The sequence below is a fragment of the Heteronotia binoei genome, chromosome 21 (genome assembly GCF_032191835.1).
Source record: "Heteronotia binoei isolate CCM8104 ecotype False Entrance Well chromosome 21, APGP_CSIRO_Hbin_v1, whole genome shotgun sequence".
Lineage (NCBI taxonomy): Eukaryota > Metazoa > Chordata > Lepidosauria > Squamata > Gekkonidae > Heteronotia > Heteronotia binoei.
In genome coordinates, this window is record NC_083243.1 from 39112527 (window position 1) to 39125271 (window position 12745).

General features: G+C 41.0%; 1 protein-coding gene across 1 annotated transcript in view; it reads left to right on the top strand.

Moving 5' to 3' along the window:
* LOC132589566 (cation channel sperm-associated auxiliary subunit beta-like) overlaps nucleotides 1-12010 on the top strand; it is a 44608-nt gene extending 32598 nt beyond the window's left edge. Inside the window, exons 5-8 of the mRNA XM_060262331.1 lie at nucleotides 137-203; nucleotides 5028-5074; nucleotides 9876-10028; nucleotides 11921-12010. Coding sequence (XP_060118314.1) covers nucleotides 137-203; nucleotides 5028-5074; nucleotides 9876-10028; nucleotides 11921-12010 — 357 coding nt within the window. The remainder of the gene's footprint in view (nucleotides 1-136; nucleotides 204-5027; nucleotides 5075-9875; nucleotides 10029-11920) is intronic.
* The last annotated feature ends 735 nt before the right edge of the window (nucleotides 12011-12745 follow it).

Below are 12745 nucleotides of genomic sequence, written 5' to 3' on the forward strand. Positions count from 1 at the left end.
CTGTTTGCCTCATCTTCAGCAAGAAGTTGGGGCAACAGGAAATGGGGTCCATAATCTAGTGAACCGCTTAGAATCTTATCAGCTTTATACAAAAATAATTGTGCTAATATTAATTGCTTATTTATCTCCTATACAGGATGATTATTACAAAGCAAAAATATGGTATAACGTCCAGTGTCTGGCTAACCAAGAAAACTATGAATGTAAGGAAACCAAATTTGCAAACAATAAGAATACGTATGAAGTGTAGCTGGGATAGCAAATTGTTTAAGCTGAAACACTATGGCCGTTTTCGCACTAGCGTTTACTCCGGCGTAGCACCCCATTTACCTCCGGATCTTTTCCTGGTTTTCCCACCTGTTGCTCTGGCGCTGCGGTTTGCTCCGGCGCTGCAGGGGTTTCACGCCGGAGTATCTAGATCCACCTCCTTCCGGAGTTTTTGAAAACCTCCGGATCCACTCCGCGGAGTTTTCTGTGGGAAATCCATCCACGCCGGATCGACTGCTGTGTGGGCGGCACCCTCTCCCTTTCCGTCCTCCCACCCCATCCACCCCCTTGGCCAATCATCAGCCTTTCGCGGCGCTTCCCCAAAGTGCCGGCACGGCCATTTTTTTTTAAACTTCACAGTTTTGTGTAATAGCGATATTTCGAAATTAACAAATAGGAAAAAAAAAAAAACCCTCCTGGAATAGCCTCAATTGCCACTTCAATTGGTTTCGTTAGAATTTTTTATTATTATTATTATTGACTTTAGTTGCGTTATTTCGCTGTTGCGTTATCTCGATAATGCGAAAACGACCATTGTTGGGGGGGGTGGAATCTAGTGCCGGTGCGGGCCAAAGCGTTCATGTGTGTGTGTTTTAAAAAGGGAATGCCTCCCTCAGCTGTGCCACCAGGATTTCTGGACCTGCACAAAATCGCCATGTATAAAATGGGAAGTTGGAGTCCTGCATTCTTCTCCCTGGCTACATTCCGCTCGGTTAGAAAATAGACGCGAGCTCGCTCTTCACACGCGCCACAGAAGGGGAAGGAGAGAATGGGGCGGGGGGGGGAGCTCTGGCAGCAGGAATCAGTCAGGTCCCCGTTGCAAGCGCCAGCCGGGGAGGGGAAAGAGAGCGGAGGAAATTTGGGGGGGGAATCTAGTGCTTCAGAATTTGGGGGGGGGGGAATCTAGTGCTAGGATTCTCCACTGTGAATGCTTCTGTTAATACATAAAGGGCTGTGGAGGATTCTACAGCTGCAGCCAATCCATAAGCAGCAGCAGCACACGTGATGCGGTTTGTCCATGAAAAGAAGGGGAGGGAACAGCTCGATGTTACGTTAGTACGTTAGTACGTCATTACGCAACCAGACTTGCGCTTTAAAAAAAAATGATTGACAGGGCATCGAACTCAAGTCGATGCCAGTGGGAAAACGATTTGAGCCGGGGCTTCAGGGAAGGCGACTCCGCAAAGAGTCACTAGTGGGAAAACGAGAAAAATGATCCGGACATAATTGCGCCACGGAATAAGGGGAGCAAACGCTAAGTGCAAAAACGACCTATGAGATGCATAGTTTATGGTAGAGCAGTGGCCCATCGCATGGCTTTTAAAAATATAAATGTATGTTTATTAAAAAAAATACATACGTGGCATAAAGTTAGCATATTAACCAAGTGAGTTCTTAAAATGACATTTTAATTATACATTCAGATGCCTTTAACATGATTGCAACATTATGAAGGTTTAAATTTAAACCAGAGTAACTAGGTTCCCATTTGACCAGGGCTGAATAACAAATTTCAAATCTTAGTTCACTCATTTTAATTTCAGTCAATGCCAATGCCATACCTAGACATGTTCAAGTTTGATTTGATCTAGAACCCACGTATTTGTCTTGTTGGCAGTCCTCAGGATTCATAAACTATTCTCCAACACCACAGTTCAAAGGAATCACCTTCCTGCCAGCTTTTTTCATTGGCAAACTTTCACAGAGCATGGCATAAATTAACCTGATGGCATAATTTAACTTGGCATAATAAACTATGGCATAAATTAACTTGATCTCCACCAGCAACTCATCCTTAAACTTAAGCATCTTTTTTCGGTTCCTTCATGGCTGCCTGTTCCAGTCTCAATTTCCTTCAGATTTCATGGGTGAAGTCTCTCTTTTTGCTGATAATGGAGCTCAAGGAATAGAAAATCTTGAACAATTTCAGTTTCTTCATTGTTTTAACTTTGAAATTTTGTAATTCCCTGTAGTCATTACTTTGATGTTCAGTTATAATTCTGCTTTTGGCAAAAGTCATTTCAAGTCTTTACTGTTTTCTGCCAGTAATGTGGTGTTATCTGCATATCTCAGATTGTTAATGGTTCTTCCATCAATTTTCAGTCCACACTCATCTAAATCTGCTCCAGCTTTTCCTGTTATGTTCTGCATACAGATTAAAGAGATAGGGAAATAAAATGCATCCTTGTCTGACAGTTTTACCAATTGGAAATATTTGGTTTCTCCATGTTCTGTCTTAACACTGGCCTCCTGTCCAGAGTATAGATTGTGCATCAGTACAACCAGGGCTGGCGCATCCATTAGGCAGCATGAGGCGGCTGCCTGGAGTGCAGCCCTGTGGGGAGGGCATTGGTTTCCACCCTCCCTCACCTCCAAAGTGAGAGAAATACCAAGCTCGGTGGCAGTTGCATGGGACTTCCCGGCTCAGCATGCATGCGTGCCGCTTGCTCGCCAACATGCTGTCCTTCATGTCTGTGCTTCCAAGCACAAACATGAGGGATGGAGTGGAGGCGTGCATTGAACCTGGAGGTCCCGTGACAACTGCCGCTGAACTTGCCCTCGCCAAGAAGATGAGGAGTGGTGGGGGCACCTGGCTTGGGGCACTGGTCTTGTGCCAGCTCCCCAGCACGGGCGTTGAATAGAACCAGATATTGTGACACACCCATTTCATAGCTTTTTATTATCCACACACTCAAAAACACAAATTTAATTTCTTCTGAAATTCTCTCATATGTTCCAGTAATCAATGGAAATTTGCAATATAATCCCCAGTTCCTCTTCCTTTTCTGAATCCAGTTTGAACAGCTAGCATTTCTCATGCCAAATATGGTAAAAGTCTTTGTTGTAGGATTTTGTGCATCTTTTTACTCAAATGAGAAATTATTGCAGTTGTCTAGTAGCTGCTGCAGTCTTTGACATCTCCTTTTTCAGAACTGGAATGTAAATTAACCATTTCCAGTCTGTGAGCCATTGTTTTGTTTTCCATATTTGTTGGCATACTCTTGTCACAATTTTGATGGACTCTATTTTGTGACTTGGAATTGTTCTATTGTTATATCATCTACTCCTGGTGATCTCTTTCTCCCAATTACTTTTAGTGCAGCTCTCACACTTTCTAAAATGGTAGGTTTCATATCTTTCGTACTGTTCTTCAGTGTATTGTTCCCATCTCTTCTTTATTTTCTCCTGTTAAGTTACCATATTTCCATGTTGATCTTTCAGCATGCTTTACTGTGTTTTAAATTTCCCTTTGATTTCTTGCATGTTGTGGGATAGATCTATTGTTCTTCCTTTTTTGTTGCTCTCTTCTATTTCGTTAAACTGGTTGTTATAATAGTTCTCTTTGTCTTTGTGTGTAAGTCTCTGGAACACTGCATTTAGGCTTCTGATTCTGTTTCTGTCACGTTTTACTTTTGCTTCTCATTTATTTTAGCAATTTTAACAGTTTCATCAGAGCGAGTTTGGTGTAGTGGTTAAGTGTGTGGACTCTTATCTGGGAGAACCGGGTTTGATTCACGACTCCTCCACATGCAGCTGCTGGAATAGCCTTGGGTCAGCCATAGCTCTCACAGGAGTTATCCTTGAAAGGGTAGCTGCTGTAAGAGCTCTCTCAGCCCCACCTACTTCACAGAGTGTCTGTTGGGAGGGGGGAGGTAAAAGAGATTGTGACCACTCTGAGATTCAGAGTGTAGAGCGAGATATAAAACCAATATCTTCTTCTTCATCATCCATCAACACTTTTCATTTCTTTTAATGACAGGAATAGTCTTTGTGCATTCTTTTTTAATAATATCTCTGGCTTGAACCCACAGCTCTTCTAGTTCATGCTCATTTGAACTTAGTAATACAATGCAATTATGTTAAAAGCATTGGTATTCAACTCCAATTTTTAAAACCCTGTCACGATGAATAAAATCAAGTCCAGATTGTTGGAGGAATTGCAAAAACTAAAGGCTCCCCTTATCATATGTAGTGGGAATGTCCAACAGTGATAAATTTTTGGAATGAAGTGGTAGAGAAAATAAAACTTATATTCAATCTAACCATTCCAGTAGATTTTAAACTTCTTTTATTTGATATCTGACTTAATAAATTGGCGAGTAAAGATCAGAAATCTTTAATCTTGACAATGTTGGTGATAACTCGCATGACAATTGCTAAAAATTGGAAACCCCCACATACCCCCACAATTAAAATGTGGTATGATAAGTTATGGGACCAGTATGTAACGGGAAAGACAATGGATAACCCTTTCTTTGAAAATGGTGCTGATTTGGCTATAGATTAGGATTTGCTTTGGGCCCCAGTTTTGGAATTCTTTGAGAATATTTCCTTTTTGCCTAATAGAATGAATTGTAGGCTATTTCTTAATTTTAATACCTAATATATTATGTATTTTTTGTAAATTGTTTGTTATATGCATCCATTGATCTAAGTTGGATTCTTGTATCTTAGATTTATATTTTTATTATCTATTTTCCCTATGCTCCCTTTGTATTGGATTAGATTCAATAAAATAAAATCTATTATTTAAAAAAATGTTAAGCAGAATCCTATTCAGGTTTATTTCATGGGGCTTAATCTTAGGAAAGTGTTTTTAGGATTACACTGCCAGTGACATAACCACTCATTATTAACTACCAAGAAGACTTCTGGTTGTTTCTCATATATACATATATATTTTGAAGTTGAAAATTAGCATCTCACCACCATGAGCTCTTTGGAAATCTTCACTGACTTTTGTTCTCTTTTTCTTTCAGTGGATTATATTTCCCTCACATTCAACAAAGATAAAACATTAAGCCAGGTAAGAGAAAACATGAAAAAAAACCTGATGGGTATAGTTGGGAATTGATTATTCCATTCAAAACAGCAGCTGAAATGTGGCACAGAATTTGATTTCCTGACAGTCTTTGCAATAGTTCAAATAATGTTTGATCCTTGATAGCTGTAAACAAGGTTTTGAAATGTTTGATATAGTCTCAAAAACTGAAGCAACTGAAGCAACATTTCCATCAAGGCTAGTATCACTAACTTTAATGAAGGCTGGTCCACAAACTGGTACACTGGAATTGCAGTCAATGGTCACTTGCATCATATGCTGCTGGAGAGAAAATCCTAAGCTAAAGATATATAAGGTAAGTAATGACCAGGCAATTGAGAAGGGGCTTTGGGGAGAACTCTACTCTAAATGTTTTGTGGTTAATATATGAATATATATGGTACCCGCCTGAACAGAGAAGCTATTGAGATTTACAAACACCAGCACAATTTTAACAGAAAGGAAGAAGGCATTTTCATCCACCAATCTTGGTACCCAGCTCTGCAAAACACCCTACAGACTAAATTGCAGAAAGTCTCAGAACAACCAGCAAATTCCACAGAACAATCAGCACAGTCAACAACCATCTTCCTTATCTTCAAACCCCTTCCAACCCTCCCAGCAATTAACACAGAACAATGGTCGCATTCAACAGCCAGTTTCCTTATCACTACCCTTCCAGGAAGCCCCACCAAACAATGGGCACATCCACAAACCAATTGCCCTTTCATCACACCCCCTCCAGCCTAGAAATAGCAGCTCTCCAGCAGCCCTGGCCCCACTCAACGCTCAGCAGCCAAGAAGGTCAGAGCGCCTGCTCCGGCTGCAACGCCACTGAGGATGTTCTCCGCAGCTGAGAACGAAACGTCTGGAAGAAAAACTTTCTCCAGTAGAACACGGCACTTGAGCCCGAAAGATTCTACAAACCCTAATGAATTTTTGTTTGTTTTACAGATTGTAGCTGCTGAGGTTGCAGTTTTCAGTGGGAGAAAGGGAAAAAGAGATGATCTTTGTCATGGTCTCTGTGTAGTCCACACACTTGGGTTTCATACCCAGGTGTGTGGACTGCAAAGAGATCACAATGAAGATAAACAGGTTACTTACCTGTAACTAATGAGCTTTGAGTGATCATCTGTACAGCTACACACGCACACCCAACCTCCCCCACTGCTGACATCTCTTGGTCACTTACCTTTTGTTGACAGTACTTATTGGCAGCAGGCAAAAGGAACTGGTGAGATGGTGATTTCTCTCAGCTCCAGGCATACATGATGCAAGCCTGCTCCCCAGGGCTGGGAGAAATTCTGCCAAAGCATCATCCAAGCAAGCTCTGGAACTCCAATGTTGGGCTCAGCACTGGCATGAAACCCAAGTGTGTGGCTGCACAGATGACCACTCTGAGACCATTAGTTACTTAATTAAACAGCAGTTGAAATCTCCATGCAAGAGGAACCAGCAAGTGATAATATAGATCAGGGGTGACCAACAGCAGCTCTCCAGATGTTTTTTGCCTACAACTCCCATCAGCCCCAGCCATTGGCCATGCTGGCTGGGTCTGATGGGAGTTGTAGGCAAAAAACATCTGGAGAGCTACCATTGGCCACCCCTGATGTAAATTATTCTCCCACCACCACCAAGCATCAGAAAGAGAAAAACAAGTTGGACTATCCAGCTGGGTTTGACATTGATAGGTTTCTAGAATGTTGTGAGGCAATTATGAAAGCAATTACTTCACAACCCCTCCCCCTTTGAACAATTTGATAACTGATTGTATGGCAGTCCAGTTTTCTTTAGTTGTTTGTTTTTGTTACTTACTTTTCTTTTTCATTGCCCCATCCTTCCTTCTTCTAAATGGTATTTTCTTTGGTTATTTTTCTTTTTCCTCCCTCTTGGCCACCACCCATTCTTTCCTTCCCTGAATGGATTTCCCCTGGAGTTCTCTAGACATAGGCCTCTTTTCATAGCCTGGATTGGAACTGGGTTTTGGAACTTCCCATGTTGAGGAAAGTGGGGGTGGACAACTGATGGGGGGGAAGGGAGTTTGTGTTCTATGAAAAATAATGGGGTAGGGTAGGGAGTTCATGGGAGTAGAGGGTGTCTTCATTTGGCTTTTTTCTGGTTCTGCCCATCTCCTCTTGAGAGGTTAGAATTAATTCTTAAGGGTCTGGGGAGGAAAGGTGGGTCCTAGGGTGGGAGAAGTGTTGGGATTGCTGGAGACTTTTATTTAGTACTACTTAAAGGGAGTAACTCCCCCTCATTTCATTGATGTTTAGTATTCCCAGTTGTGGTTGTTGTTGAATGTAGGAGCTGGGAGGGTGTTGTGTCTTGCATTTCAGTCCTGAAATTACAACACTGCGAACACTACAGAGGTGACCAGTGGGAATCCATTGGTCAGTGGACATAGCTTGCAAATATGCTCTGCCAATCAAGATCTTTGGCGGGAAGTTTAACTGGCCAGGATTGGACCTGGCCAGGCAGAGGGTTGTTCCGGGTTGTGTATATAATAGGGGACCCGGCCCACGTTCTCTCTCTTGTGATGTACTCACTAATAAAGCATGCTGCCTTCAACACGTCTCGTCACTCAGTACATTACAGAGGGGAATTTATTTGTATGTGGATGTATTGGGAAGTATATTTTCAATCTCAGGAAACACACTATGGGGAACTTGGAGAGGGGTCAGCAGTATGATGTCAAGGTGGGGTATTGATTTCCTGTCTCATTCAAACTAGATGACGAAAACAGGGAGAGAACATTGTACTAATGTTTTGTATTTGCTTTGTTCACACATATTTTGTGTCAGCTTTGTTCCTGTGTATTTGTATCGGGGTTGTTTTTAATTGTCAGCTGTTCAGGGGCTTAGCAAAAAAAAATGTAGGTTGGGGGCTTTTTAAAAATTCAAGGGGCTTCCAGAAAGCTTTTGACCTAAAAAAAATAGCCACTATGTCCCCACCTGACCTTTCCTCCCCACTGCCCTGCCACAGTTTGAGGGCCTCTCCCACCCTCTGCCATTCAAATCACATGGGAGGGGTGACAAGAGAGCAGCCCCAACCTCCACCCTGCCAGACAGCTGGTCAGTGGGGTCTTTAAATTGCTCTGGGAGGCTGGGCTGTTCCTGCCACACCTCCGGCATGATTATAATTGCAGTGGGGAGGGAGGGGGCGGCCCGTGGCCTCTGCTGTGGCTTGGCAGCTTCTTCCCACCTCGACATTCAGATCATGCCAGAGGTGCAGCAGGAGCATCCACCAGTCTCCTGGAGAGATTTAAAGACCCCCCTGACCAGCAGGCTGGCAAGGTCTTGAAATTGCACATGGAGGCTGGGCTGCTCTCCTGTCACCCCTCCTGTAAGATTTGAATGGCAGGGGCGGGGTGGTCCTTAAGCCACAGCAGAGGTTGGGAGGGAAGGCCTGGGGCCACCACCTCTCCCTGTGATTCAAATAGCATGGGAGGGGCGGCAGGAGAGCAGCCTCCATGTGCAACCAGCTGGTTGGTGGGCCTTTAAATGGTGCAGGGAGGCTGCTCTCCTGCCACACCTCTGGTGCAACTTGAATCACGGGGGGGGGGGGGGGGGGGAGGGGAGGGAAAAGGCAGCAGCAGAGGCCCTGCAGCTGGTTGAGGCCCTGAGTTGGGGAGCCCTGCCCAGAAGTGGGGGTGGGGGCCCCACAGGTCTCCCTGTAATTACAGGCCTGCAGCTGTATATTTATACTTTCTGTAAACTATTTCTACTGGAATTAATAAAGTCCCATTAGTTATAGAAGATCACTAGCTATAGGTAAGCAACCTGTTTATAATGCTTATCCTTCTGTCATTCCCTCCTGAAAGCTCCACCTTCCAGATGGCATCCAGACACTGTTGGCTGTTGTACTATAGCAATCATTTACCACTTGGAATATCTTATTCACACAGGAAAATCCAGTTTGCAAGATCTGAGCAAGGCTGTTAATGATAGGACATTTTTAGAAGGCTATTAATTCATATGGTCACCATAAATAACTCAAGGCACATAGTACACTTACTGAGTTCAGCAGTTTCACTTCTAGCATCTGTGATTTAAAATCCAGAATCTTTATAAAATCAGAGTAAAATTTATTTTGAATTATTATTAAAACAGACAATATTTCAATGATGAAATGGTCAAATATACCAAATGCTGATTTATATGTAGACTAAAAGAGAAAATTATAAGGATTAACAGGGAAAATATATTGCAAGCTGTATCTTATGACAGCAGTGGGAATGAATTCGGGGTAATATTTTTAGGAATTTAATATGAAACAAATTTTTATAAATTTCAATTAAGATGGCAAGGCTAAAATATATTTGTAATTTGGGCAATGTGGCTTGTTGGCATCATCAGATCACAAATGCTGGTACAATATATTCTGTATGTTTTGGAAACTGTTGTTGGTTATGTCATCCTGGAACCAAATTCAGGCATTAGTTATGAATTATATATGCAGCCCAAGGTGTTTGTATTGAGGTTCTTGAACAGTTTTATTATTGATGATACAGAATTAATTACAGTTTGTATAACAAATCATGGAAAACTGTGGCTTCAGTATTAATTATAAATTACTGTAGTAAGATATGAACTGGGGTACTTCCAATGGTCTGATGGCTGAGTTTTTCTGATCCCCACAGTTACTACCTCTTTATGATTTCTAGTCCTTCATCTCTGTGTTGCTTGTTTCTTTCTATATTACTGGTTTTAAACCAAATATATTATGTGTTCCTAAATCTATTTACTTATTTTATTGTACATTTAATTTGAAATATCTTTTTTCATAGGAATCTACTTGTTTTTATAGTTATGATCCATTTAAACAATGGCACAGCTGCTTGCCTCGCAAAAAAAAAGCTGAAAGGTTCATTTCTCAACGAGCAGTTTCTTTTCTTGTTGATTATCAACAGAACACTGGCATAGGTTTTTTAACTCAGCAGGTATAGTATGCAAAACATATTATTTCAGTTGGTGTATATGTCATTTTGTAATGAAATTTATAATGAATTCTATGATCTTTTGTGGAGTTATTTTAAAAGTTCTATCGAATGATGTTAAAATAATCCAAATATCAAAGTAAAATTATAATTTACTTAGATCTAACACCTGACCCAAATAACAAAGTAAAAGCATAAAATCTGTTTAGCACTGATAGCCCCCTTAGTGGTTTTCTATGTCAGGTCTTGTCTACTATCTATCTATCTATCTATCTATCTATCTATCTATCTATCTATCTATCTATCTATCTATCCATACATACATAATATACTCAAGTTTTAGTTTTCTAATTTGTATTGTGTAGACACTGGAAAATGATATTGTCGATTTACCATGTGGTCTGATTTCAAGATGGAAACTTTGTTTTTATTTTTTTCAAATACAACTAAAAACTTCCTGTTTGATGGAGCCTTGAAGGGAAAACTGGATTGAAACTAAAGTCTGTGACGTTATTTAATGGCACAGAAATGGAAACTTAAGAGGCATATAAGTAAAGTCACAGTTTTATGTTGAAAATTACATGAAAATACGCCACCACAATTTTTGGACTAAGTCATTTTGCTGACAAAAGCAAGTTGCAGTTGTAGCATAATAATAATAATAATAATAAAAAGAAAAATAGGTTGCATACCTATAATTGCAATGTTCAAATATTTTAATATTTTTTTACTTCCTTGGGGACTGTGTTTGGGAGGAAAAAAGGCATAAAATGTTTTAAATAAAATATATGAACTGTTGTTCTTCAGGTGATTATTTGTGCTTTCACACTGGCTTTGTGCATCCCTTCAGAGGCACAGCTTTGGAATGTTCATGCCCAGTTTGTGTGGCTCCACTTCAACTCTACAATGCCAAATTCATGCAAAATAAAATCTCTAAAATATCCGGCTTGCTTATGTGAGGAACAGGTGGAAGTGGCTTACTTGACCAAAACTTATGTAGATTAATCCGATGGTGTTAGTTTGGCACAGCTGGTACCCGCTGGGTATAGAAGGCCTTCACCATCCTTGAGCTCAAACAACCTTTCCAGTGACTCTGTGGAGCCATAAAAAGGGCTACTCCTTGGTGCCCTCTCCCACTCTCTACTAGGCTCCTAGTTTCTTGGTTTATTGTGGGGCTGGTGGATGCGAAGGACACTTGGAGATAACTTGAAATCTATTGGCAAAAAAACTTGAGAGAAATCAGACAGAGCACATCATAGAGCAAGAGTATATTGGTTGTACTGGTGGATTTTGAGAAGGACAAGAAAAGAAGATATCCACATTCATCCAGTTGAACCTGATAAGAGTCTCAACATATTTTGTGGTTAGAATTTCAGGAGCAGATTTAAGCCACAATTCCTTAGCCAGTTGTATGAATTTAAGAACAGGGACAGTGATGAGTGCAAGAATCTCATCTTCAATCACCCTGAAGACAGGATCATTCTCATGAATGGCCTAACAAGCTACCTGTATCTGCAATGCTGCTGCCATTATTTTCATTCATGTAAATGTCTTATGTTGAGATTAAGAGTGTTGATCAAACATTAACTCCATTGATAATGAATCTGATGCCTTCTTGGAATTTGAATCTGACAACAAGGAAAACCTGTAAGAAGGAGATGATTGAAATGAGTATGGGAGTGACCATTGAGAGCTGCATCACCCAGGACTGAAGGAGTTTTCTGTGTGTAATACTGGAGCCGGTGTGGAGATCAGGGGGTGAATCCTCCATTGGTGTGGTGACATAACCTCTGCTGAGGCAGAACATTGGCCTGGAGCTCAAGACAAAGTACCCAAAGCTGTTACTACCAGTGTAATAATGGTTGTCAATACTGAAAGTGTTGTGCTGTGTTCAGGAGGAACATGCAGATGAGTTGCATGATGGACAACAACCTGTGCATGAAGATGAGCATCATGTCCTGTACATGAGGATGAGCATCATGTGATGATTCACCACAGAGAGCATAATGTGATGGTCCCATCTGTAATCTGATGCCAAATGAGATATCTAGGGATTCCTTGTTGAAATCCTCATTCCTTCCAGAGCAAGAAAGTGGCTGCTGTTCTCTGTAGTTATAGTCATTTATCCTCTCAATAATAAGCTGGGTACCATGGTGAATCATGGTATTTAACACTGGAATGGGCTGAATAGACTCTTGATCATGGAAAATAACTTATTTAGAAGTCTCTGTACCAATTAGGTGATCAAGACAAATGAGGAGAACAAGCCCAGAGAGACATGTCATCTTGAGAAGGATGGGTCAGGAGCTGATGACTTTGGTATCATGGGAAAAGTCCTTTGAATGAGCAGGTTTGTGGTGGCAAAAAAAATATCCCTCATGGTGGGGAGGAGAAGGACAGTCAGAGGAAAATTCCAAGAATAGGCTCAGGTTTCAGAACAATTTAATTGAAAACTGACACAAATGCAGAAGCTGGCTTCCATTTGGTACTGATAGACCATATCAACTCTGTCTGTTGATGGAACTCTATGTGGGAGTTTCTTAAAAATGAAATATTGAAAGCATAATCAATTCCTATGAGAAGAAAAAATGAGAGAATCCTAAAGAAGCTGAGATGGCTCCATAAACAGCTCTCTAAAGACTTGAGAAATAAAAAAGACTCATTTAAAAAATGGAAGGAGAGCCTTATAACCAAGGATGAATATAAACAAATTACCCATG